The 24,814-nt window shown below is 38.5% G+C and overlaps 2 protein-coding genes across 6 annotated transcripts in view; one reads left to right on the forward strand and one right to left on the reverse strand.

The window, feature by feature from the left end:
* Positions 1-10,875, reverse strand: LOC148373397 (cytoglobin-1-like). Of its 4 annotated transcripts, none has more exons than XM_088355177.1 (6): positions 10,782-10,875; positions 7,694-7,792; positions 6,752-6,826; positions 6,512-6,654; positions 3,684-3,912; positions 1-1,628 (listed from the first exon to the last, which is right to left on the reverse strand). In XM_088355177.1, exons 4-6 carry the CDS (start codon positions 6,652-6,654, stop codon positions 1,476-1,478), a joined length of 525 nt encoding a protein of 174 aa, XP_088211303.1. In that variant the 5' UTR covers positions 6,752-6,826; positions 7,694-7,792; positions 10,782-10,875; the 3' UTR covers positions 1-1,475. The 4 variants fall into 4 exon arrangements, with proteins under 4 accessions (XP_088211303.1, XP_088211150.1, XP_088211227.1 ...); XM_088355024.1 differs by having other exon boundaries at positions 6,752-6,834; XM_088355101.1 differs by lacking the exons at positions 7,694-7,792; positions 10,782-10,875 and adding an exon at positions 6,965-6,985 and having other exon boundaries at positions 6,752-6,834.
* LOC148373398 (phosphoribosyl pyrophosphate synthase-associated protein 1) overlaps positions 10,046-24,814 on the forward strand; it is an 18,617-nt gene continuing 3,848 nt past the window's right edge. The window contains exons 1-10 of one of the 2 annotated variants that reach the window (XM_088354853.1): positions 10,046-10,477; positions 10,694-10,746; positions 13,034-13,100; positions 13,197-13,369; positions 13,464-13,579; positions 13,659-13,714; positions 15,193-15,338; positions 19,306-19,347; positions 21,480-21,550; positions 22,350-22,496. In XM_088354853.1, coding sequence (XP_088210979.1) covers positions 10,395-10,477; positions 10,694-10,746; positions 13,034-13,100; positions 13,197-13,369; positions 13,464-13,579; positions 13,659-13,714; positions 15,193-15,338; positions 19,306-19,347; positions 21,480-21,550; positions 22,350-22,496 — 954 coding nt within the window. In that variant the 5' untranslated portion in view covers positions 10,046-10,394. The remainder of the gene's footprint in view (positions 10,478-10,693; positions 10,747-13,033; positions 13,101-13,196; positions 13,370-13,463; positions 13,580-13,658; positions 13,715-15,192; positions 15,339-19,305; positions 19,348-21,479; positions 21,551-22,349; positions 22,497-24,814) is intronic. The other variant, XM_088354925.1, reaches the window with a different exon arrangement.

The following is a 24,814-nucleotide window of genomic DNA, read 5'->3' on the forward strand; positions in this document are numbered from 1 at the left end:
AAGTTTTTTGTATTTATTTAATTAATACACTAAAATAACGTTGTATAAAGTTAGTTCAGAATTTCACACACAAAAAAATAAACATTGTGATTAAAAAAGACATTTCTGAATTTGTAAATATTTAATATGCATTTTTATACAAAAAAAGCTATAAGGAACACATTTTAGGAGAAGTATAATTTTCATTATATCCCGCGGGCCATTGGAAAAAATTGCAAATCATGGGCGTAATTTTGGCATGGACAGAGGGGACATGTCCCCACCAATATGTAATGACCATTGTTTTGTCCCCACCAGTATTATGTGGTCACCTAAAAAAACGCGCTGTCCCCACCAATGTCAAGACTAAACCAACGCCCTTGCAGCAAATTACCCCAGCCCGTAGTTTGGCCACCCAACATATTTATTCACTCTCGGCTAAGCAGAGTGATCAACTTACAGGTTTTGGGGGCATTGAAGCTCGAGAATACTTATTAAGACTACAAATAAGAAACAAGAAAATGTAAAATATCAAACGATCAGCTGTACAATTACAGTCAAAGCAGCAGCCACCGTACTATAGAGCAGGGGTGGGGAACAAGTTTGACACAAAGAGTCAGAATCTTTAACTGTGAGAGTCAAAGAGCCACACCGTGCACTGACATGCCAAGACAGACAGACACACACAAACACACACAATTAAAAACATATTATTTCCTATAACACACTCCTCTCCTTACGATACAACAAGTATTGTTCTTGTGTTGACTTCAAGGAAAGTGTCCACCATCAATACACACAAAAAAACAAACTAAACATGAAACAAGGCAAAGAGCCACAGTATATAGAAAATATGATGAGGCAAAGAGCCGCATTCTTATTGGCATGCGGCTCTTGAGCCATGTGTTTGCCAACCCTGCTATAGACTATGCCCATAACTGAGATAATAGTCTCACATGGTATTTGCACATTTATATTTCAAAACATTTGTAAATATGTGTACAAAAAGCGCAACAATGAGACAATCTAAAAATGATGAAAATTGTGAAAACTTCTCAGGTGTGAACACACGTGTAGACAAACTTGAGCAGGACTTTGTGTGATGTTAACATGGCATTTTTTAGGATACACTATCCACATTCAATACAAGGCACATTCTATGCGTCAAAAGTGTTCTCTTGTCCTTTGTCAAATTTTGTATTTTGTCACAATCTCATTCCAGTCCTTTTTTTCCAAACCTCTTCCAGTCTAATCCAGACTTATATATGCAGCTACAGCCGTGAAAGGTAACGGTGAACAGTATTAGTTCGCGATGGTTTGAATCATGTGTGCACCATATGCACCACACCAAGTCACTAAGTCTATAGCCACCAAAAGATCAAATAACATTCATTTTACTGTAGGTTTTGTGAAATTACATGATTTTAAAGCTGTCTTTCATCCTTGAGGACATACAGTCAGAGGCCTAGAGGTGTGTCCTTCACAAGGCACCCGGTTCACACGGTTGAAGATGGGAGCTTTGGCCAACCCATTTCCTTGTACGTAGCTGCAATGCTGGCATAGAGTGTATCCAAAAGTTTAGTCCACGCTGCTGTCACACCTTCTGGGAACACTTCACCCAAAACCTCCAAGATGACACCATTGAGAATCTGAACGATGGGAAAGTATGGCAATTAAGTTAATTATATGAAGCAATTTGTTCAATTAACTTCTGATGTTGTACATGAATTTCATGTTAGTCACAGTTATATATATTTATGACGCATTAGGTCTATTAATGTGACTTATTAGTGACCAACCCAGTTTTCAGGCTTAGAAACAACTGTAAAATTGAATGCCATGCCAGACTTGCATGCATATAGTCAGCCATGACTAGATGAACCAAAAAATACACAATGTAACCATGAGAAATAAAAACTATTGACTTTAGAAATAGAAAAAAAAACACTAAGTTGTCACATTTGACACTCAAGATATCCTTAATGTTAGAAAATAAATGTAATTGGACTATGATTTCAAATAGTCTATATTGAATGCCATTACTTCCTCTTCCACATTACCACTATTTTTTTGTTTATATTTCTGTCATGATTGCCGATTCAAGGCCCAATTGGCGCCAACAGCCCTGAGAGCTGATTAGTTCAGAGACTCCTTTTAAACCCCCGGCTTTCAGGAGGAAGCCGTCAGATCGTTGCAAACCGATGCTCCCAGCTAGGCAAGCTCATACCTTCAGACATTTTTCCTGCCCTGTTTTCTCCTACCTGATATCTGTTGCCGACTTGTTTCTGGACCCGTATCTGCCCTGTTCTGCCCTCCCGACATCCGACCCGTTTTGCCCCGCTTCCTGCCTGATACCTGTTGCCGACCTCGTTTCTGAACTCAATACCGCCCTTGCTCTCCCGTCCCGGCTAATGACCAGTATCCCTGCAGTCAACGATTATCCTCGCTCGACATCGAAGTGCCACTTCCGCGTTCCAGCCACCTGCTACCCGTGTCCGTCAATCATCGGATCCTGGAAGCAAGCCGTGCTCTCCTTCTTTATCAATAAAACTGAGTAAACGAACGCTACTGGGTCCTATCTCTGTTTCTGGTCCGTGACAATTTCTCCTCACCCTTCCACTTCTTTGGTGAGGGCAAGGAAAGAAATCCTCTGGAATAGGGATGGTGATACTTTTTCAGCATGCGACGAATCTACAAAGTCATCATCAAAATAATCTAACCACCGCAAAAAAATTAAAACGTCTGCCCAGGGGGTATGACTAGGGAGAGGCTGAGTGCGCTTGACCTGACTTTGTGAAACAGGGTTCGTGTCCCTCACTCTTCCAACTCACTTTGAGCTTTGCAAAAGAATGGGATTTTCTTTGCCTCAACGTGATCAAACATTGCTTAAGTGAGAAGCAAGGTTAACGGCACGACAGAATATACCCTTTTTATGAGCCTTATTATGTAAACTATTTAAGTTTATGTTCTAATAAACTAGATTCATTATTTACTTGAGGTGCCCTAAAACAGAAATTGTATTTACCAACAGTGATTTATCATTTTGATGTAGCATTTAGTTGTCACTCTTTGTGGTGACTTCAATAGTCACTTCACATTTAGCTTAGTGAGCTTGTCATATCACACAAAACCCAACAGCAGATATTCTATTCAGTTTGAAAGTTAAAAAGTAAGTGCATAGTTTTACAGTCATGCACTTTGTGGACAAATTTCAACATATTACCTATTGTTTACGTTTATTGATGTTCACTATGTTTTGTGTGCTGTTACCCAATCCTAAATCTACCCTGGACCCTGGTCATCCTGAAAAGGGGGATTACGACTTGTGAGGCCCTTTCTCAAGGTTTCTTATTTTCCTCGTGCTGTGGTTTGGAGTTTTTCCTTGCCTGCATGTTGGTTTAAGATCAGGGGATTGTTTAATTTTAACCTGAGCAGTCCTTTGAGACACTTTGTGATTGAGGGCTGCACAAACAAATGTGACTTGTCTTGACTTGAGTGTTTTGAGTGGAAGACAAACTTGTCAAACTAAGTTATATCCATCATCCGACTCAACATGAGGATAAAGATGAAGATAGCAGACAAAGAAGAAGTATGGCCAATTTGGTCACTGTCACAGTTGTGTTTTGAAGAACAGTTCTTAGCTTTTATGTCTACAAAAAATATAGGTCTCTACTATCATATGTGTCTCCATTCACTCACATTACCTGAAAGTACTTGGGCTCCACTTTATGCCGAAGCGCGTGGGCTTTGGCTAGATCCTTCAGAAGCGAGGCCACCTTTTCTGGATTCTCTAGGTTCTCGACCAGTGTATTGATCTTGTTCATGACTCTACGTGCATGATTCCTCAGCTGGGTACTCCTTTTCAGGTTCTCCATGTCCTCAATGTTCTTAAACTTGAAGTACTGCTTGGATGAGGGGTGGTTAACAAACAACCTGTTAAAGGGAAAGAAGAATGGCACACATCTGTATAAGGATGTAAAACTCCTTTAATCCTTTGCGTTTGTGGTTGCACCTGTTGGGTAGATCCCTTTTGATGACTGTCAACATATAAATCTGGGGGTGACCATTTGGAGACAATATGAAGCCCATTTATGTTCTAAAAGTCGTGTTTCCAAAGAGTATCTAAAATTTGGTAAAAATACATCTTGCTCTTGAAAGGTATTTACAAAAAAAAATCATGATTGAAACATCATAACAGAAGTTAAAAAAAACTGTGGCTCAAAGGAATTTAATTTCACAACCAAGTTTTGGCTTTGGAATGCAAATACTCAATCAAGGAAAGCAAACCTATGTACTAACTTTTCGGAAGCAGCTGAAAATATAATCACCATGCAAAATGAAGTCAATTACATTTATCTTTGCAAGGATTTGACAGCAGTTGTTTTGTTGGGAGTTTGCACATCTGCAGCACATTTGGAATAGTTGAGGTTTCCAATTTCATCTCTGACCTTTCTGTGTGGAAGCCTTTTGTGCTCTAAATTGCACAAGTTGCCGGGTTGTGCGGCTTTTGCAAACATTTTGAAAACTTGTGTTACATTTATTGAGACTTTAAATTGCTCACATGTAATTTGGTGTGTTGCTGTGATTCACAGTTGAGACTATAGTACTTCAAATCCAAAATAAAGGGTAAAAGGTTCCAATTTACAAAATTGATATAGTGCATTTGTATTTTTAGCTGTCTCTAAAGTCAAAGTATATATCTTGGTGCTATTAGGCTCATACATTACATTTATTTAAGGTAATTTAAAAACAGCTTTTTATTGCATTTTTGGCATCACATTATTTTTCTTTTGATTGTGTTTAAAATGGTCAAACTAGCAAATTGTGTTCAAATTCATTTTTTAAAATATGTTGCACCCTTTCATTGACTTTACTTTATAACGTTTCTGAAAAAGATGGAGATCATTGCTCCATTCTTTGTCGATGGAAGGTCTCTGTAATTATTCCAATTTGACTGTTACAAGCTAATGAGGGACCATGATATCTAATCTTCCGTGCATGGAATTGCACCACCTGTGGTCGCATATAAATAGCCTCATTAGTATTTTATATGGCAGTTGGATTCTTAATCCATCGTTATCTATTCTTCAAAAAGAACCCAGAAGCTGAACCCGGTGGAAGTTTTTGCAGGTGGTGTCAGTGTCTGCTCTTTAAGATAGTATATGCAAGCTGTCAGGGCTGAGTATGTGGCGTTTAGAGGCTTTAAAGTTTGTACTCTGGGCTTTGAAGGGCAGAACTCAGCACCAAGCAAGAATGGCAGCACTAAATTATATCAACCAAAAGTTATTCTTTAAATTCCCGGCATGTCCATAAAGATCAAATATAGATATGGAAAAGACATTTAGAATATAAGCGTCTTTATTGTCATTGTTTACAAGGTGGTGTATGTGGAATTGGTACTCCAAGATAAACATGAAATAAAACACTTAAGGAAAAAAAAGAAAAGAAAAAGAATGTTATGATAGATAGGCAATATTTACTAGGTAGTGCCTTGTAGACAAGCCTAAAAAGTGAGTGCATCACAAAATACTTTAGTAATTATTATACTAATTAAAAATAAAAGATGTGAGTTTGAACTGAAAATGTTTATTGCCTTGGATTATGTGGGGTTATGTAAATAAAATATAAAAGCAATAAATTCATACACGACTTAACATAGACAACGTGAGAACAAATGTCAATTAAAGCGTTTGGGATGTAAAACTTTTTGCAGATGTTTATAAATGATGCTTAGGCCTTCTATTAAGGTTACAACTTTTCCCTTTTTTGACCACCATGCCAACTCATCTGTAACCAAAAATCAGATGACCAGATGTGAGTGGGAGGAGTTTAACTCTCTGCATTCCATCTGAGGTGCCTTGAAACCTTTATCACATACAGCACAAATAATAGATATCTCTTACATACTCCGCCGAAAATGTGAATACTGCTGTATTCTATCATATTTCCTTAGCAAAAAATGTTGGTAAACTTTGCTGTGTTTTCCCCTAATTATATTTGCTCAATGAAAAAACAACAACGACAGCTGTGTAGCCTTCAACAATAAACTGGTCCATCCACCACACTTGGATAACAACATTCAGTGATGCCGTTTGTAAAAAAAAAAAAAAAGCAGGCTTGGCTCATCCTCCCGAAAAAAAAGAGCAGTTTTCAATGTCTTGCAATCAATCTACTCACAGTGGGATGCCTGGCATCTGAAACATGGCCAGCTTCAAAGGAGGGAGGCCTTTAAGAGTCAACAGCATCCAACTGGTTGGATGGATCATTGTTTTCTTTTCCTCCATTATTGATCGATTAGTTTGTATTCAAGGTGGTAAATGAGACTTTCAAGTTAAAAAACATAACTGGTGGCATTCCTTTGCACGGTAAAAGTTGACTCGTAGGAACATATCACAAAATGTGTAACGATAAATCACCAATATGAATATAACAAACTATAATAAAAGAATACAAATAAAAAAAACGTACAAAGAAATGAATTTACTTTCTAAATGATATTCTACATCGGACACAACAGAGTCAAGCAAAGTACCTCATGAGTATGGCAACTCCAACATCATCACAGTTCTGATAGACCTTTGCCCAGGAATCCTGGATGTTCACCTTGTCCTTGTCAGTCAGAGAGCTCGTTTTTTCCAGGTCGTCAACTTCACCCTTTTCCTCCATCCGTTCCATCTCGTAACACAGTTATTTGAAGCTTAACACATGCAAAAGGCAGGGCAAACATCTGCTTGTTTCACCCCTAAAGAACAACCACATAGTCCAATCCTACCTTTTTCCTTGTCTAGGCTGTTTGCCAGTGATGGAAGGAGTGAGGGGAAAAGCTGCTTCCAGTTGCTCCCCAGTCCTGAATCTCTGCCGAGCGACAGTGTGTATGAAGAACAGGTTGGGGAAAACACAAGAAACACACGCAGCGAACGAGGAGGAGCTTCTCTACTCTCTCTTTCACACACTCCCTCTCCTCCTGCTCCCCTTTTCGACTCACTTTTTGTACGCGCAGTTTGATGAAAACATGATGAGATACAAGTTATAAAAATAATCCGCCGTCAGGGATACAATGTGAGATTAAGACCTGGAAAAAAGAGACAGAAATGGTGACCTGTTTGTCCACTATGCCCAATTTTGACTGTTCAGGAGATGAACCTATAATCGTTTTCAATTTCACACAAAGCTTGACTAACGTAAACGTAGCACACATGGGTGAGAACTAAACTGAACATTATCAGTAAGGCAGCACGGCGGCGCAGTGGTTAGCGTGTGTGCGGCACAGTTCTAATGTCTTGGGAACCTCCTGTGTGGGTTCAAATCCAGTTACCGGACTTCCTGTGCGGAGTTTGTATGGTCTCCCCGTGCTAGCGTGGGTTTCCTCCGGGCACTCCGGTTTCCTCCTACATTCCAAAGACATGCATTTCAGGTGGATTGGCCGGTCCAAATTGTCCCTAGGTGTGAATGAGCGAGCGAGTTGTCTGTCCCTGTGTGCCCTGCGATTGGCTGGCAACCAGTTCAGGGTGTCCCCTGCCCACTGCCCGATGATTGCTGGGATGGGCTCCAGCACCCCCGCAACCCTACTGAGCATAAGCGGTGCAGCTAATGAGATGAGATGAGATGAGATTATCAGTAAGAGATGGAACAGGTTTTCGTTCATGGTTTTAAGACTTCTCTTGCCCCATAAGAAAAATCAAAACAACGTTGCAATGTACCGTATACTATTCACCTGTACTGTGAGCCAATGGCAAAGGTTGTCCAAGGACGTGGTATATCTCGGTTCTGTTGTCACAGCTAAGAAAGGACTCCCATTTCAGTCCAAGGCCACCTGGTGAGACGAACAAATGTTGAGTTCAACATTTGCGCCTCTCTTTTGGGGAGCTGTGTGCTGTAGGTGTGAACAATGTACTGACCAAGGTTAAACATTAACAAGTGTGAAATTAATGATCAACTTGGGTGAAAAAAGGGGAAAACTGTAAAACAACATTGATTTCATGTGCCACTGACAACCTGTGCAACCAGTTGCATGTCAAACTAGCATTGTTTGTAGATCTTACCATGTGATAAAGTCACTCCCAAGACCAGTGATTTATATTATACGCACCAAGTCACATCAGGCAAATAAACAACACAGCAGTTAAATTCAATTCTGGACAAGAAAACAAGGGTCATGTAGAAAATGCCCTTTGAAAGGAAACTAAAAAACAAAAGAATGTTATTTTTAAACATGTAGTTGGAGTTTGCGTATCGGTCCGAGTTTTAATTGTTGTTTGCATTCTGGTTGGCCATGGTGCCAGAGTTTTTTTCCACCTGTCAGCCAAAGTAACTTGGAAAACATTTGAAGGATGGAAAAAAAATAAAACACCTTTTGACTTTAATTTGAGTTTTTTGCAATAGAAATATATAAGCTGTAATTTACACGAAAAAAAAGTGCAGCTACTGCAACTCAGGAGCGATGCTAGTTTGCTTGCTGCCTAAAGCGCTACTTGAGCAAGGCAGCTTAAGCAGCACGCCATGTGGTTAAAGTCTTCTACCATGATTCCCATGCTTGTTGTTTTATGTTTGCTGGGTCAATCAATCAATCAATACAAGGCAGGGTGTACAATTTAACTGTGGTATATAGAGTATTGGCACAACACATTGCTAGTTATATAAAATTAATTAAGATAATCAAAATGACAAGAAAAAACAAAACATAAGAATAATTTAGGCATTATCAAATAAGTCTCACTTTCATATTGTTCCATTTTTACTAAATATTCATACGAGTGAATGAATACATAAATCTATTTATGAATGCAGTTTTTTTAAACCGGGAGGCACAGAGTAATATGCACTCGCACTTTAAAGGGACAGTTTGTAATAATTGACCACTAGATGTCACTGTATTATGTAGTGCCATTATGGAAACTCACAACTCACTGACAAAACCACACTATTTTTTGACTTTTTAACCCAGCCTTTTGCACAGAAAAGAACAAAATGAAAGAAAAGAAAAACAATGAAAAAAAAGAAAAGAAAGCATAGACAAACTGGCATAAAGAACAAGCAATGACAAGAAAAATATAGAAGAAAACAAATATAGGAAAGAAAAAATAAAACAAAATGACATAAAAAGGGAAAAAAAGAGAACAAGAATAGAAAACAAGGAGAAAAAAAAGTAAAAAAGGAGAAGAAAGGAAAGTAAAAAGGAGAAAAGACAGGGAAAACGAAAGGGGGACAAAAAAAAGACGTTTTTGTTTTGGATGGGTTCCCGTAGTAGCAAGAGGTTAGACAAACCTGTCAGCTCAATCTAGGTAAGCCTCATTTTGTGTGACTTTTATAAGCTTTCAGATCACAGCAGTGAATGGGAATACCCCATTTACAATATAGTGGTACAGATCGTGTGGACTGTAGTCAGACAGACTAAACGATTTGTTTGGATGTGTGAATATATCAGGAGGAAGACTGTATGGCTTGGTAGCTAGCATTGCTAATGCTATCCTCAGTTTTTCTAAATAGCGCTCTTTGTGCTTTCCGACAAGGTGAGCCACCTCATCTGACAGCTGCACAATATTCGTTTCACTAGTCATTGACAATGGATGTTGAATAGTATACTGTCTATTGTTTACTGGCCTCATCCACTGTTCACTACAGTTCACGACCGTCCGTCATGGTGTCACTAAGAGGTCAGATCACGTGTGTGCAAGAGGTCAATAGATGCCACGTTGTGTTTGTCTCATCTCATCTCATCTCATCAGCCGTACCGCTTATCCTCATTAGGGTCACGGGGGGGCTGGAGCCCATCCCAGCCATCTCCGGGCAGTGGGCAGGGGACACCCTGAACTGTTTGCCAGCCAATCGCAGGGCACGTTGTGTTTGTAATGTTCATTATTGCTTAAAAAGGGGAGCAATTGGCTGAGCTTGACAGAGATGCTAAAGTGATTATATTCCTTATATGTGTAAAGGCTCTTTACAGCCTTTTAAGTCAATATAACTTTGAAATACTCCTAGACGTCAACGTTGAACAAAAGATGCACTACTGGATCAAAGCAGCATGTTATAATGAGCCACACAGAGAAACCGACTATAGTACTGCAAATTCACAAAGTTTGTCCCTAACAGGATTCCATAGTACGAGAAGTTGGCTGATGTTTAGACCAGCTGCAAACCACCTGAGCTAGTCAGTTAGCAGTCATTCATCGGAGCACCGCTAAAGCTTCTCCAATATATCAAATGACGCAAAGTTTTGTATCGTTTCTTACTTTTGTAATTTAATAAGAGTTGAAGGTTAAATCGGCGCAGTTTGAGCTAACCGGCTGCCATACGAACAGCTATCACGGTAGCTAACAACGCTACTGGAACGAAAGAACAAAATCATACAAAAATTAACGGAGTTCTGAGCCAAAGTCCATCGTGAATCCTCATCATATATCACCACCAACCACACAATGAACGTCGCCAAAAGCGGTTATCGGGTTTTCTCAGCTAATTCTTCTGTAGCATGCACAGAGCTGGCGAGGAAGATAACAGAGTAAGAATCATTTTGGAATTCATCAACACACTGCATCGTCCACATTAAGTTGTTTTATGCAAAATGCACACGTGCTTCCGATATTTCTTAACTAGGAACATATACTAAACTACATACATTAATGAAAGTGTACCCAGCGTCTCGATGTGTCAGTCCTACCAAGCCACAAAGTCTTAAAATGTACAATTATTTAACTGTTGTGTTTTTGCTCATCAGGCGTCTTGGAGTTGAACTGGGAAAGTCTGTTGTCTTTCAAGAATCTAATAGTGGTAAGAGAAAGCATCAAAACACAACAAATACATACCACTCAAAGAAAAGGAAAACATGTTTTCTCAAATACTAGCCATTACATTGTGCAGTAAGTCCTCGTTTTTGCAGGGTTGCGTTCCAAGACATATATCATACACAACTTGAACAAAATAACAACTTTAGATCTCAAAATAAAAATGCAGAATTTCAGTCGAATGAATGGTCTTTATCGTCATTATACAATAGTTCAACAAAATAAGAGGTATTCTCTTTTGTGTAGGAGAGTGATGTAGAGAGCAGCCGGCTATCTGCATTGGGGATAATCGAGTTGAGCCAGGTCTTTTTTGTTGATTAAAATACAAGAGTCACGAATGTAATGTTTTCCCACGAGTTTTAGCTACATGTCATCGGTTTTACGGGTAATGGGTCTGGCGTTGGTGAAATATAGGATCAGCTGGGGTGGTTAGTGAGAGTTGGTATACAGTTTATCCGCAGTAGGCCGGACTTATGGCCCTGCTACTGCTTGCTCTCTTTACCTCGCCTCAGTCTCTTACTGGACCCAAAAACAATACATGGAGCACCTGATGGTGAGCAGCATTTTTTTGCACTCTTCTGACTTTCCTCCAATTCAGATTTAAATTCTGTGTAACAAGATGCCAAAATACTAGCTGTTGCCGTGCTTGAGAGTTGGTTTTGGTGAACACATTGATTTGTGCGCCTGCCCCACTGTTTGACTGACAGCATACATCAGACTATCTCAGTTAAAACAGACAGTTATGTCCACCCAACGTACACACAAAGCCCTTCGCAACCTGACCCCGTATGGCATTTGCTGAGTCTTCTGCAGAAGAACATAATGCACAATGAAAATCCACCAAGGATCAAAACCATCAAAAGTAAGCCGCAGTATGGTGAGGGATTAGTGTATTCTAAGTTGATCAATGTACTGTGCCATAGCCACGCAGTTGTAAACAGGTTTACTTTATTAGGAGTTATTTAAGAAAGACTACATTTGCGGGCTCTGTCTAGTTTTGGTCCGTGGTCCTGCTGCTTTTTTGAGTTAATGTGTGATCCACCCAAGAGTCAAAGCTGCACACTAGACTCTCCGAATACGACATTAATCTGTTCTGAGGTGGGGGTAACTAATTGAAATTGCCATATTGGCAGGGAAATATATTTTTGGAAATCAGCCAAAGCCTTCATAACCCTTGTTACCCCAGATAAAAACATTAACATAACAAAATAGTGGATAGTAGATTCAGCGGCAGATGTCAATAAATGTTCTAAAACATGGAGGAATGTCTAAACAGCTTTCAATTTGTTTTAATTGAATGGCTGATTTTTTTTTTACCTTTGGTTGACAATTGGCTTGAAGCACGTTACTCTCACTTGTTTTTATTTGTTATTCATCATTTGAGCGATGTCCAAACCCAAGACTGCTACATAAAGGCTTATCCAGAGAATTTCCATCGGTACAAAACATACTTCAAAGGGTAATACTTGCAGGAATTGTTGCCATTAGGGTTTAATTTATTATTTAACACTTAATAGGTTCTAATCATAGTACCATATGTATTCATGTATAACGCAAGCTCATGTAAAACATGTGCTCGTGGATAAAGGGCACCCCTAATTTTCTGTTCATATTTTTTTAGGTGATAAAAATGGTGCTGTATATGCGAAAAATATGGTAGCTAAATCAGTCATAAACTGTGAAAAAAATCTCTTAATCGTACATATTTCCATAAAAGTGGTGATTATTAAAATATTTAGTAACTGTATTTCACAAGGGAGTGTAAACATTTTCTTGTGTCCATGTTTGTTAATTGTTAATGTTTTCGATTGTGATTTTTTTAATGAACGCCTTTTAAAGGTAAATGTTGAGTTTTGGTTTGTTCAATTTTAAGGACCACCCAAAAAAAAATCTCTGTTCATGCTTCAGCGCAGTTATGCTTTGTAACTTATTCCTTACCTCACCTCCACTTTTAAATTTGTAAAAAAATATATGTGCGTAAACCAAGGATGGTCAGTAGATTCTTGGGCTTTTAATTCCAAATTATCTCTCCTACCCCAGATGATGGTCACACAACTATTAAGACAATTGATTGTTTGCGGAAGAAAATTTATTTTTAAATTATGGTGGGAGTTTTTTTCTGTTTGCTCTTTTTACATATTGAAATGAAATGAAATGATCTGCATTTATATAGCGCTTTTCAAGTCAATGAAGACTTCCCAAAGCGCTTTACTATGTGCTTCACATTTACCCATTCACCCACACTCACACACCAATATTCTGTTTTGACACAGAGACTAGAGTGGATGTAAAAGAATCTGTTCGTGGACAAACCATCTTCATCATCCAGACCATACCAAGGTATGTGGAGGGAGCAGGGACAATTCTTCCATAATGTATGTGCTGTCAGTGATTGAAGTTCAGGCAAGTGACTATGTGTCCCTTTATTCCATGCAGAGATGTCAACACCGCAATCATGGAGCTGCTGGTTATGGCCTATGCTCTCAAAACTTCTTGTGCAAAGAACATTATTGGAGTTATTCCGTACTTCCCTTACAGCAAACAGTGCAAAATGAGAAAGAGGGGCTCCATAGTATGTAAGCTGTTAGCGTCCATGTTGGCAAAAGCAGGTAAAGAGCTTCTCGCATTGTTAAATCTATTACAAGGCTTTTTTTTCATTAGATAACAAAAAAATGTGTCATGAACTTGTCTGTTACTTTTTAGGGCTCACACACATCATCACCATGGACTTGCATCAAAAAGAGATCCAGGGTTTCTTTTCTTTTCCAGTGGACAATTTGCGGGCCTCTCCGTTCTTGATCCAGTACATCCAAGAGGAGGTGATCATCCTACCTTACCAATCATACTTGCAGTTTATTTTTTTTGATATATGTCCTTTTTTTGCATATATTTCTATAGATTCCTGATTATAGGAATGCTATCATTGTGGCCAAATCTCCAGCAGCAGCTAAGAGGTAAACTGTAGGCCTGCGCACACACTCACGCATATGATACTGTCCTGTCACTACTGTGTAAATAGCAAAGTTATAACAGTGTTATAATCCTTTTTTCAACAATAAATGTCATATTATGATAAAGTTATTCTAACTGCTTCTAACAGTGACCGGTTCCTATATTTCAGCATTCTATGCACGATTGCAAAGCTACTTATACTACTACTACTACTACTACTACTACCAAGTAGGACATCTTACTCTTTCATTCTACTTGTTGCCTGCACAGTAAAAGTAGAGCAGTTAATATTTCTGATCACAAAAAAATACAAAATGGGACTTCCCACAAGTAAATCTTAATAACAAAAACTCAACACAAAACAAAATGGAAAATGGTACAGATTTTTTTACTCAATTAAAGATTAAATTGCTTAAGATACATGAAGAATATCATACTTTTGGGAATGTAAGGTGCACCAAAATAACCTTAATTTTCCAGACATTTGAACATATGCCTTATAATCCGGTGTGCCTTATATATGGAGTAAATTGGAAATGCATTTACGTGGGTTATCATATTTGTACAATTATTTATCAGTAAAAAAGTAACGCTGACCCTAATTGCATTACAATGGTGGCAACAGGGAATGAACACGTATAGTTTCGGTAAAAGCGCCGAATCCTAACCACGGGCCACTAGTTCATAGATGGAATTGGACAAGGCAATAGCACTTATCTCATTTTCTCACCATTTTTATTTACTGTACCAGATAAAAATGTTTGAGAAATGAGAAAACAGAAATTGATTAAAAATAGGTAACATTTTGTTTTACCTTTTTTCTTTAGCTCAAACTAAACATTGTTGAATATGTGCAGCCAAACATTCATATTTATTCATGATCGCCAAACTACTTTCCCATAATGCCTTTCTCATCATTCAGTTCAGAATCTTGTGGCTTTCATAAAGATTGTGCAAGTAGGCGATACATTACTTTATTTCAGTGGCCCCCAATCTTTTCTATAGGACGGACAGGTTTAATGTCTGAAAATATTCCCGCGGCCCGGCCCAACAATAACATGAACACAGTGGTACTGTGTCTAAGAAGTAGTGTGCTGATGACATATCTAATGCCTTTTTGTCTTTTGTCTGTATCCCTCATAGTCTAGTTGATAGAATCTGACGCTCTCCCTAGCGCGATCCAGGTTCAATTTCAGTTGCATTCAATTTTTGCAGTCGTGATTAGCAATATATTTCGACTGATCAATCAATGCACAAATATTGTATTTATTTATTAGTAGTGCCTCTCCAGCCCTTCTGTAGTCTTAAGTTCATGTGCCTTATAGTCCGGTGCGCCTTATATATAAAAAAAACATATCACAAAAGACTAGTTTTTGGCCGTGCAATTTATAGTATGGATTTTTCTTTCTGATGGTGTCTGGCCACACCGTGTGAAGTAGAAGTATCTAAATTGTCACCATTTTCTCATCGTATTTCCTAGAGCTCAGTCCTATGCAGAACGCTTGCGTTTGGGCCTGGCTGTGATTCATGGCGAGGCTCAGTGTTCCGAGTCTGACATGGCTGACGGAAGGCATTCGCCACCATGTGTGCGCAACACCACAGGACACACAGGATTAGAGCTTCCTTGTAAGAGAGTCACATTTTTGCTGATTTTGATTGTGTTATTATATTGTATAAAAATCTGTAGGTTGGATGATCCAAGGAGCGGGACATTTTTTCTTGCAGTTGAACCAGCCTTTTCTTTCATTTGTCATATGTGTACCAAGTAAGAGGTTTAGGCCGTCTTTTCTCTCATACTATTAATCATACATACATAATTGGGATAAGTGAAACTGCATGATATCCTATTACATATCATATGGCAGCCTTCAACTACCACAAACCATAACTAATAATTAAACTTGTGTTTATATTTAACCCTATCTGTAATTTATTGTTTTTGGAAATTTGACATTCATTTTCCATCCTGTTAATAATCACATTAAATAATGACATATTCGATGGACAACTAAAATTACTTCAAAGATGTTCATAATATAGTCAAGTCAAGTCGTGTGTATCTTATAGCCCTTAATCACAAAGAGTCTCAAAGGGCTGCACAGACCACAGATTATTGCAAACCACAGAGAATTATTAACCACAGACTATCCCCTGATCTAAAACCTACATGAGGGCAAGGAAAACCTCAAAAACCTCAACATGAGGAAAATGAAGAAACCTTGGGAAGGGACCGCACATGAGGTATACCAAATAATGGCCTTTCTGTGATTACTTCATTGACAAATTTATTTAACCATATATGAATTTATAACTTCAGTACAACATTCTTTTGCAACAATACTGTCCCTAATCACGATTCACGGATGCCTTTACTGCAAGGGTCTTTCAGGGTACCACTCTCTGTGGTGTGTCTTGGGCAAGTACAGACTAGCAGCGCCCATCTTCCTCCAGGCCATTTTTGGGTAGGAGTTTGCTCCCGTAAATGAGACATATTCTGGTTACAGGAGAAACATGATCTCACTCGGATACAGCACTTTCATCATCTGATCGCTGTTGTTTTTTGGTGTGAAGCGTAATCCCTATCTTCAGAGATGAGTAAGACTTTGGCATTGATGGGTAGTGGCGCGTGCGTGTTTGAATTGCAGCGATCCATAGGGAACTTCGTCCATTATTTTTGAGCTTTTTTTCAAAATTTGGTGTTACATTTGCCTTCAAGTATAAAAGGCAGGGATGTGATTTTTCCGCTAATTCGCGGAATTCCGCTTTCGCTCCAAAAATAAAATTTTAAAATTTCCGATTCTTTTAAATGGTAAAAAAAACGATTTCGTCTCGACAGCGTTCCATTTTAGTGTTTCCGTAACTGAAATGAAACGTACTTGCGATTGGTTGAAGTCTCCGTGTTGACCAATAAACGCGCTCCTTATAAAGGCGTAGGAGTATGCCATTGTTCATTTCTCACACGTTTTTGCCGAGTGTTTAAAGAAAGATGTCCGAGATCGAACGCAAAGATGCTCCGCGAGTTAAAGAAATTGCTAAGATCGTAAAAAAACAAGTTTCGATCGGACTGGTTAGAGAAGGAATTATCTACAAATGTTGGTGACCCCGACGTGATCCAATGTAGCGAGCAGAGACGGGAGTCGTAAGCGGAGTGTCAAACAAAGGTGCCAACGAAAGCTGCTTTAATGACATTTAAACTGGCGATAACAAAACAAACACGAGAGTGGCTAGAACCGGCCGAATTAAGAGTCCCCCTAGGAACTCGCTAACTAAACAATGGTTCCGTGGGTGAATTATGTACAACCCACTACAGTACTTTCATTTATAGATAACATCTTCTTCTATAACAAAGACATTTATGGTATGTTCTAATATGAGTTACTTTTCATTTGGTCATGATACAATTATTTGTTCATGAAATTTGAACTCTTCAACATGATTTATGTGTTAACTTAGTAATCACATGAGTTAGATATGATGATATTCTCAGTGATAGTTTTTAATAGCAAAGGCAGTCCAATGTTTTTTAATGTGACTGATTTTGAGTTGACTTAAACTGTAATTTTATATGGGATAGTTCAAAATACATTGAAAATGTATGCTGTTGTTTTGTCTATTTCTTTGTCATCTGAGTGCATTGAAAGTACTTAAAAACATGGAAAACCCATGACCTCCGGGGGGCTTCGCCCCACTTCTCCCCCCACCAGGGCACTGCCCTGGACCTAGCTGGGTGCCCGCGGCCCCCAGACCCCCGCCTAATTTTCAGATAATTTCACTTTGGTCAAATCACATCCCTGAAAAGGGGACAGTACGGCAGCGTGGTGGGTAGGGCATGAGCGGCACAGTGATCAAACCTTCCTGTGTGGAGTTTGCATGTTCTCCCCGTGCTTGCGTGGGTTTTCTCCGGGCACCCCAGTTTCCTCCAACATTCCAAAAACACGCATTTCAGGTTAATTGACCAGTCCGAATTGTCCCTAGGTGTATATAAGCGAGCAAGTTGTCTGTCCCTGTGTGCCCTGCGAATGGCTGGCAACCAGTTCAGGGTGTCCCCTGCCCACTGCCTGAAGATAGCTGGGATGGGCTCCAGCACCCCCGCGACCCTACTGAGGATAAGCGGTTTAGATAATGGATGGATGGATGGAAGGAGGTATAAAAGGTCTTCATCGGAATTTAAGTCTGACGATTGAGATGGGCATTCTAGAATCTTCCATTCTTTTGCAACCAAGGGGTGGTAGAGCTGTGCCTCAACTTTGTCACTGACGAAATGATATTTGCTATTACTTAAAATTTCCTGGGTGTGAACTGAATTCATAATATTGTACCTTTTCTGGACTTAAAGTAGCAAAACAACCTCAGAAGATAGATAGGGTCTTATCTTCTCTATAGGTATTACTGTATATATATATATATATATATATATTTATATATATATATATATATATATATATATAAATAACATGCCCTGTCAAAGTTCTTCAACTGTCCCTTGAGGATTTTTCTCACGTTATGTCTCAGGTATCACGCAGCAGCTGCAGAGAGTTCCTATTTCTACAACGCCTAGATAACGTTTTCACTGTGACTTTAGCATTCAATTTGCGGACTATGCTCCAATTTTTGTCTCCTAAAATGTCTAGCTTCTTTGCTTTTTTGTTTCCATATCTTTGCTTAGGAAGTAAAGTTACCACTCTGAACTTTTTTAACCGTTCTTTGCACTTCACTATAATGCAAGAAGTGCCAGGAAAAGCCACATGTCTTTCTTTTTTAATCCACTTGATTGCTACTAGTAAGGGTTTGGTTCACCTCTACAGATGTTTTCTTCAGCTGTTTGACAATGCCTTTAAGCAAGCCTCTGTTCTTAAGAGTAGTGGACTAGCGTGGTTGAATCTTGTTGGCAATCACAGAAAAGCCATTTGACATTTTTTTAACTTATGTGTTTTGTCTATTTTACATGTTATTATTCAATATGATTCTAACCAAAATTAAAAATTAATATCAAATTTGCAAAAACACTTATCTACTTTGGGGTTTGAATACTTTTGAACGCCTACTGATTTTGGGTACAACCCAAATGCGACATTTAACAATGTCTTAGTGGATTTTTTGTAAGGAATCTGATACCGACAGGCTATTATAGCAAAATCCCAAAATATGCGTTTATTTTCAATTTCCATGCACAGACTATATAATACAATTTCAATTTTTAAGGTATCTTTCTAAAATTGATCATTGACTGTTGGTATATACATTTGTGTCGGTTAGGATCAGGGAAACAACCTGGTCGAAATAAACTCTTGGAGATGTTTGTATCACTGAAGAATTACTCCAAAAAGATTGCATCTGACCTCACCCCCAATTAAATGGAAATCTTTTTGTTTTATCATACGTTTTTATTCTTACCATTGACTTTAAAAATCCTCTCCTGAAACAGAAATTGTCAAACTCCATCAACACATAAGAAATATCGACAACCCACCCCCACCTATCCAAAAAGAGTGCAGGAGGATTTTTTTAAGTCTTGGCAAGTTGGCATCATGTGTTTGTGAAATGTGTGTGCATTTGTTTGTGTTTTAACGTGGTGTTTATTTGTTGGCAATAGCAGGCAAACAACAAGCTCCGTTCCCTGGCATTGAGCTTCCAAGTACGATCGTAATAACCTATGTCTCACTATGAAATGGTTTCTCTTCAAATGGTTCCTCGGTTTTTCATGCATGTGCTGACAAAGAGTTTGTGGTTCATCCTGGGAAAACGGTCTGGATATGATGAAGGGCGACCGGTGTAGAGATCGACCAATATTTTGATATTGAACCTGTTGGCAGATATGGGTATCCACTTTTTTTTAATTTACTTTGTTAGCTGATAAGCAATCACTTCAAAGCTGCATCATTTTGTTTCTGGAAATGCAAAGTGTGTGTCAGTCTCTTGTGAAGGTTAACGCCAGCGTAGAACCACCCATAGGGGGCATCTGATTATCTGACATAGCAAAAGCCAGAGCTGATCAGGAGCAATCCAATGCGTTCCCGTGTTACACATGGATGGAGTGGAGAAAACCGCAAGATTCAAAGCCAAGTTAAAACAGAAGTCAGTTTACCGAACCATCAACTTTTTAAAGCACATCAAGTGCGCTAGTCTGCAGTAATAAGCATTCAAGGGCTTAGCTCACAGGCTAACAACAAACTGGATGCAAATTTACTTTTTCAAAAACAGAATTGCCGGTCTATCTCTAAATCGGTGCAAAGATGCTCAAAGTTGTAAGCAGTCACCCAAAGCAAAAAGCCCTTGCTAATATACGCCAAGTGCATAGCACAATTGTATTTGATAGGATTGACTGCATATAACCTCGGAATCCAGACAGTTCTACAAGATGTCCCAATTGTTCTTTGTTTTATAGAGTTCCAATTTTATATTCTGTAAATTAAACCAGAACCTTAACAAATATTTTATTGTCTTCTTTTATTCTTTACCATAGTATCTGGGCTCATCTTGCCAATCAGCACATGTTGCATCCATGTTAAACCTCCTCTTATTTAATAGCTTATTTAATAGTTAGCTCTTTTCGACCGCATGTGATGAGACCAATGAAGCATGCCTCCTTAACGTAATACAGGAAGAAGTTAGTAAAAAAAAAAAAATACCTTCCTCGTAGATTTGGACATTAAATTCATATTCTGAGACTTTGGGTTGTTATTTCTTGCTTAGTGATTTATATATACTGTATATATTTTTTATTTTTTGGTTGAGAGGAGTTAAGCTTTGCGGTTTCAAGATCAGAAATCTGTCATGTTTCAAAGTGTCTCAACAAGTCGTAAAGAACGTTGCAGAAGTGTGGTTTCCTGCTAGCTTAACCTGCTATCATTGGTTTGACTTGAAGGTTTTCACATAACTGATGCTGTGTTCCGCACAGTACTCAGTAGCACAAGGCATGCGCCTCCTTTCTCTTCTTCCTGATACTCTTCCCTCTTAGAATTGGCTTGGTTGGCTGATGGTCTCCTTTAACCCTTTGAGTTCATTCAAGCATTTACATGGCTTACAGTTCTCGCAATGCAGCAGCCGTATTTGAACAAAATACCAACGTGTTTGCCAAAACAACCTTTGTCTTATGAAACCTGAAAAAGACACTTTGGAAGTCGGCCCAATTGAACATGAAGTAGAAAATGGAACTTAATGTGTGGATTGAATTCTTAATATTCACACACCCAGAAAAACAAAAACCGTAATCTCAAATCTCATGTGATTAGCAGGTAAAATGCATTGTGATTATTGTTTGCATGTATGCTAATATTTGCTAGACGCTGGACTGATTGTGAGATTGGCAACAGTGAATGAAGAAGCTCTCGGCCTCAGTTGCCACACACTATTGTCTACTGTCATGTACGTTTCTGCGGTGCATCGTTTTTAGTATGCAATCTTCTGTCATGTGCCTGCCACGGGCAGTTGAGATGCTGCCTTGCGATTGGGTATCCTGGGAAGAAAACCCTCTTGATTCTTTGCATGGCATGTGCTGTACATTTTGGCATCTCAGAACCACCTCCTAGCATAGGTGGGGTAGAATGGGGGTAGGAATTGTTACATTAGTTACATTCTGGCTAATTTCAAGTTACGGCAGCCTTATGCTGTCAACATATCAAATGACTGTTATTTGGGGAAAGCTAATATCCCAAAATGGGAACAAATTTCTCAACCCATTTTACCCAATCTACTGCAAATGACTTTTTATTAAAAACGAAATTCAGACTCTTTAACGCTCCTAAAACAATCTGTTTTTCTTTTCAGTAATGATGGCCAAGGAGAAACCTCCCATTACCGTTGTTGGAGATGTGGGGGGAAGAATTGCCATCATTGTGGTAAGAAAAGTTTGCTGTAGGGTGGTATTGTGTTCCGGTGTTCTGTGTGAAATCGCCTCCTACCCATCCAGACGTCCTTCTAAGCCCAGTGTGCATGCGCACAATGCTGATATCATTTTCCGGGAAATGTGCACGTTTTTGTCCTACCGATCATATTTGCCTTCAGTTGAAAGCGCTGAGTACTTACGTTTTTGGTCTTATTTAGTCTTATTTGAATCTTTCACTGCTTTAAAATACTGCTTTCTAATGTAGCTTTGTGGTGTGTTATTTTTGTAGCTTTTTATCATGGTGTTTGTTGTCTAGGGTAATCACATAGTGTATGGTATTTATGCATGCCAACCCTCATTTTATATCACCAGTAAAGTTCTGTTGAGCCTTACGCTAACTCATCTCCAAGGCTATGTACAGTGCCGCGAAAAAGTATTTGTCCCCTTCCTGAATTCTGTTTTTTTTTTTGCATATTTAACATTTACAAAGGTTTCAGATTGAGTTTGTTTTTGGAAAAATACATTTAGACCTAAAACAAATAAGACCTTGATTGCTTACCTCAAAAGATTATGTTCGAATTAAGTTTTTTAAGTTATTAAGTTCGATTAAGTTGCTTTTGGTTCAAAACTGCGTGGAAACATGTTGGCGGGGAGAGGGGAGGGCGCCACCAGCTTGTACTTGCCCAAGACACACCACAGGAAATGGTTCCCCTACGATCCTAGTGGTTAAGGGAACTAACCAACCGACCAAAAATACTACTTTCCCTTTAAATCTGAAGGTAGAAAAGTTTTGACTGTTGATTCTTTCTCAGGATGACATTATAGATGATGTCGGAGATTTTGTAGCCGCAGCCGAGATCCTGAAAGAGAGGGGTGCTTATAAAATTTACATCATGGCCACGCACGGATTACTCTCCGCTGATGCTCCACGTCTCATTGAAGAGTCAGCCATTGATGAGGTGAGGACAACTGAATTGCAATTATAATGTTGCAACCAACCAGGAAATAAAAAACGAAGTTGTTGCCTTTGGTTTTACAACACCCCAACAAGATATATTGTTAAGTGTCTACCCATCCCCAAATAAGCCTTACTTTGCTTATTTTAAGGCTGAAGATGACCTGAGTCAAGAACATCAAATGACTGAGAATAATTTATTTTTGCTGTTACTTGTAAGTCAGCCAAAACAAACCTTTAACACAGTGCCATCACCTATAATTAAGGCATGTCTGGCATTACGCAGCCTGGAGCGGTTCAGAAAATGTTTTAATTGTTTTCTGATTTAACGTTTACACTAATAATGATGCATTTTGTTCATCTTACATTATCTTTATATGTAAAACATATTTAAATTCTAGAAAGGTCCAACCTTTCTCAAGGAGATATCCTTACTTTCTATACTTTTGTTTTTATCAACATATTTAAGGTTTTTCTTGCCTTTTTTTTTACATAAATAGTATTTATGGAAGTCAAAAATACTCTTGTTTTTATAAAAAAATAATGTTGTCACAATTTTATCATATAAATGTGCTTCTAGTAAAATATTTGCAACACACATGGTTCGTACAGATGCTTGAAATCCGTAACAATGCTTGAATTCTTACGTTGTGTTTTCAAGTATTGAAAAGTTCTTGAATTTTGCGTAAGGTGATATTTTTGCCATGTTTCTCAATGAGTCTGCTTAAAAATAACATTGACACTGCTTCTGGTGGCTTCTCTTTGCTCTAGCATTTCTTGTTCCCTCATAATTAACTGCAGTTGGCAATTTTTTGTACAGCATTGTCTTATGAAGCGTCATTGCTCCCTACAGGTTGGACCTGAAAGGACAGGTGCATTGTACACCTAAACATGGCACTATAAAATGTGTATTAATGCAAAGAATACACATCAATTTTGGACATTTGTTATAGGCCATGCAAAAAAAATAAGGGAACATTTACCAGTGATAAATTGCAATGAGAAGAACTTCCTGCAACTGAAAATATAAGCTACATATTAGTTATTTTACCCAGCACCAGTACGGGAAGAGATTTGTGTAAAAATATATATCCACGATTTACTCAAGATTTAAAAATCAAGATCTTTCTAAATGCACACGCAGGATTAAAATTGTAATTGTGGCTCTGCAAAGTAAATGATTCACACCGGATTTTTTTCTTTTAATCGTACTAGAGAATCTGTAAAACTAACTTTGAAAGTCCTTTAAAATATTTTCTAATTTGACCATGAAGAAGGTTTACGATTCCTGAACACAGTTTGTCAATTTTGTGTTGTTTTTATGTTGTCAGCAGATGCTGAACACAAATGGAAAAGTTACTTGTCATGCACCTTAAAAAACTTTATTATTAACCACATTTGCAACTTAAAAAAAGGTAATCTGTGAAGTAGCCTAGATGGTAGTGTGCCCGCTTTGAGACAGGGAGGTCGCTGGTTCGCGCCTCGGCCGAGACATACCTAATTGGTATAATGGCGGCGCCCTCTGTTGGCTGCGGCTGCATCGACTCGCTACAACGGGTCAGGTGTATCGACATTTCGTTCTGTGTACATTGTTACAAAGAATGACAATACAAAGGAAATTATTAATTATTATTATTATTATTTAGTTATGTTTTCAAGATAAACGTGGCGAAACTGCATACGGAGTACTCTGCCCTCTATATGTGGTATGATAAGGATCTTAAGGACATCCACATTGTTGAATCTGGTGCCTCACCCTAAAATTCCTCAAATGCCTCTTTTTATGGTGCGCTTTTTTATTTAGCATTGTCTGCATAAAACAATCTACAACATATGTCAAAACCAATGCCAGGCCCCTGTATAAGTTTTTTTGGCTGGCGGGGTGATATTTGTTAACTAAAAAAATGTGGGAAGCAAGCTAACCTTAATAGGACCGATTAAAGGCTCAGCAAAACTTAAATACGTTTTTTGAATCAATTAAGTAATCAGGGTGTGACAATTAACTTTTATCCTAATGTGTTGACACACTGGGTTTTGATTTTCCTTTTTGCGAGACAAAAATTTCATAAACTGTAATTTGAACGGCTTGGCACCATTAGAGCATTACCGGCATTGAGACACGAAAGCATCTTTGGGGGGCATTTGCCGTTTTTGCAGGGTCATTCCCCTTAAGAGTGACCTAACTGTTTGCCTGTAAAAGATTGTGATCCTGGCTAGACTTGCTCTCCTGAAAGAGTAGAATGTCAAAACAAAAAAATGTTGAGCCAGCTGTTTATGTATGGGTCGTTTTCACATCTGGGGTAAACGACCTGATTTTCTGTA

Source organism: Urocampus carinirostris, chromosome 1 (assembly GCF_059441175.1).
Source record: "Urocampus carinirostris isolate Australia breed hairy pipefish chromosome 1, RoL_Ucar_1.0, whole genome shotgun sequence".
Classification (NCBI taxonomy): Eukaryota; Metazoa; Chordata; class Actinopteri; order Syngnathiformes; family Syngnathidae; genus Urocampus; species Urocampus carinirostris.

Coding starts and splice junctions, on each gene's coding strand:
- LOC148373397 (XM_088355177.1), bottom strand. CDS start 6,654: ATGGAACGGATGGAGGAAAAGGGTGAAGTTGACGACCTGGAAAAAACG. Junction 3,913..6,511: donor GGAGTTGCCATACTCATGAG/GTACTTTGCTTG, acceptor TCCCTTTAACAG/GTTGTTTGTTAACCACCCCT. Junction 1,629..3,683: donor TGGAGCCCAAGTACTTTCAG/GTAATGTGAGTG, acceptor CCCATCGTTCAG/ATTCTCAATGGTGTCATCTT.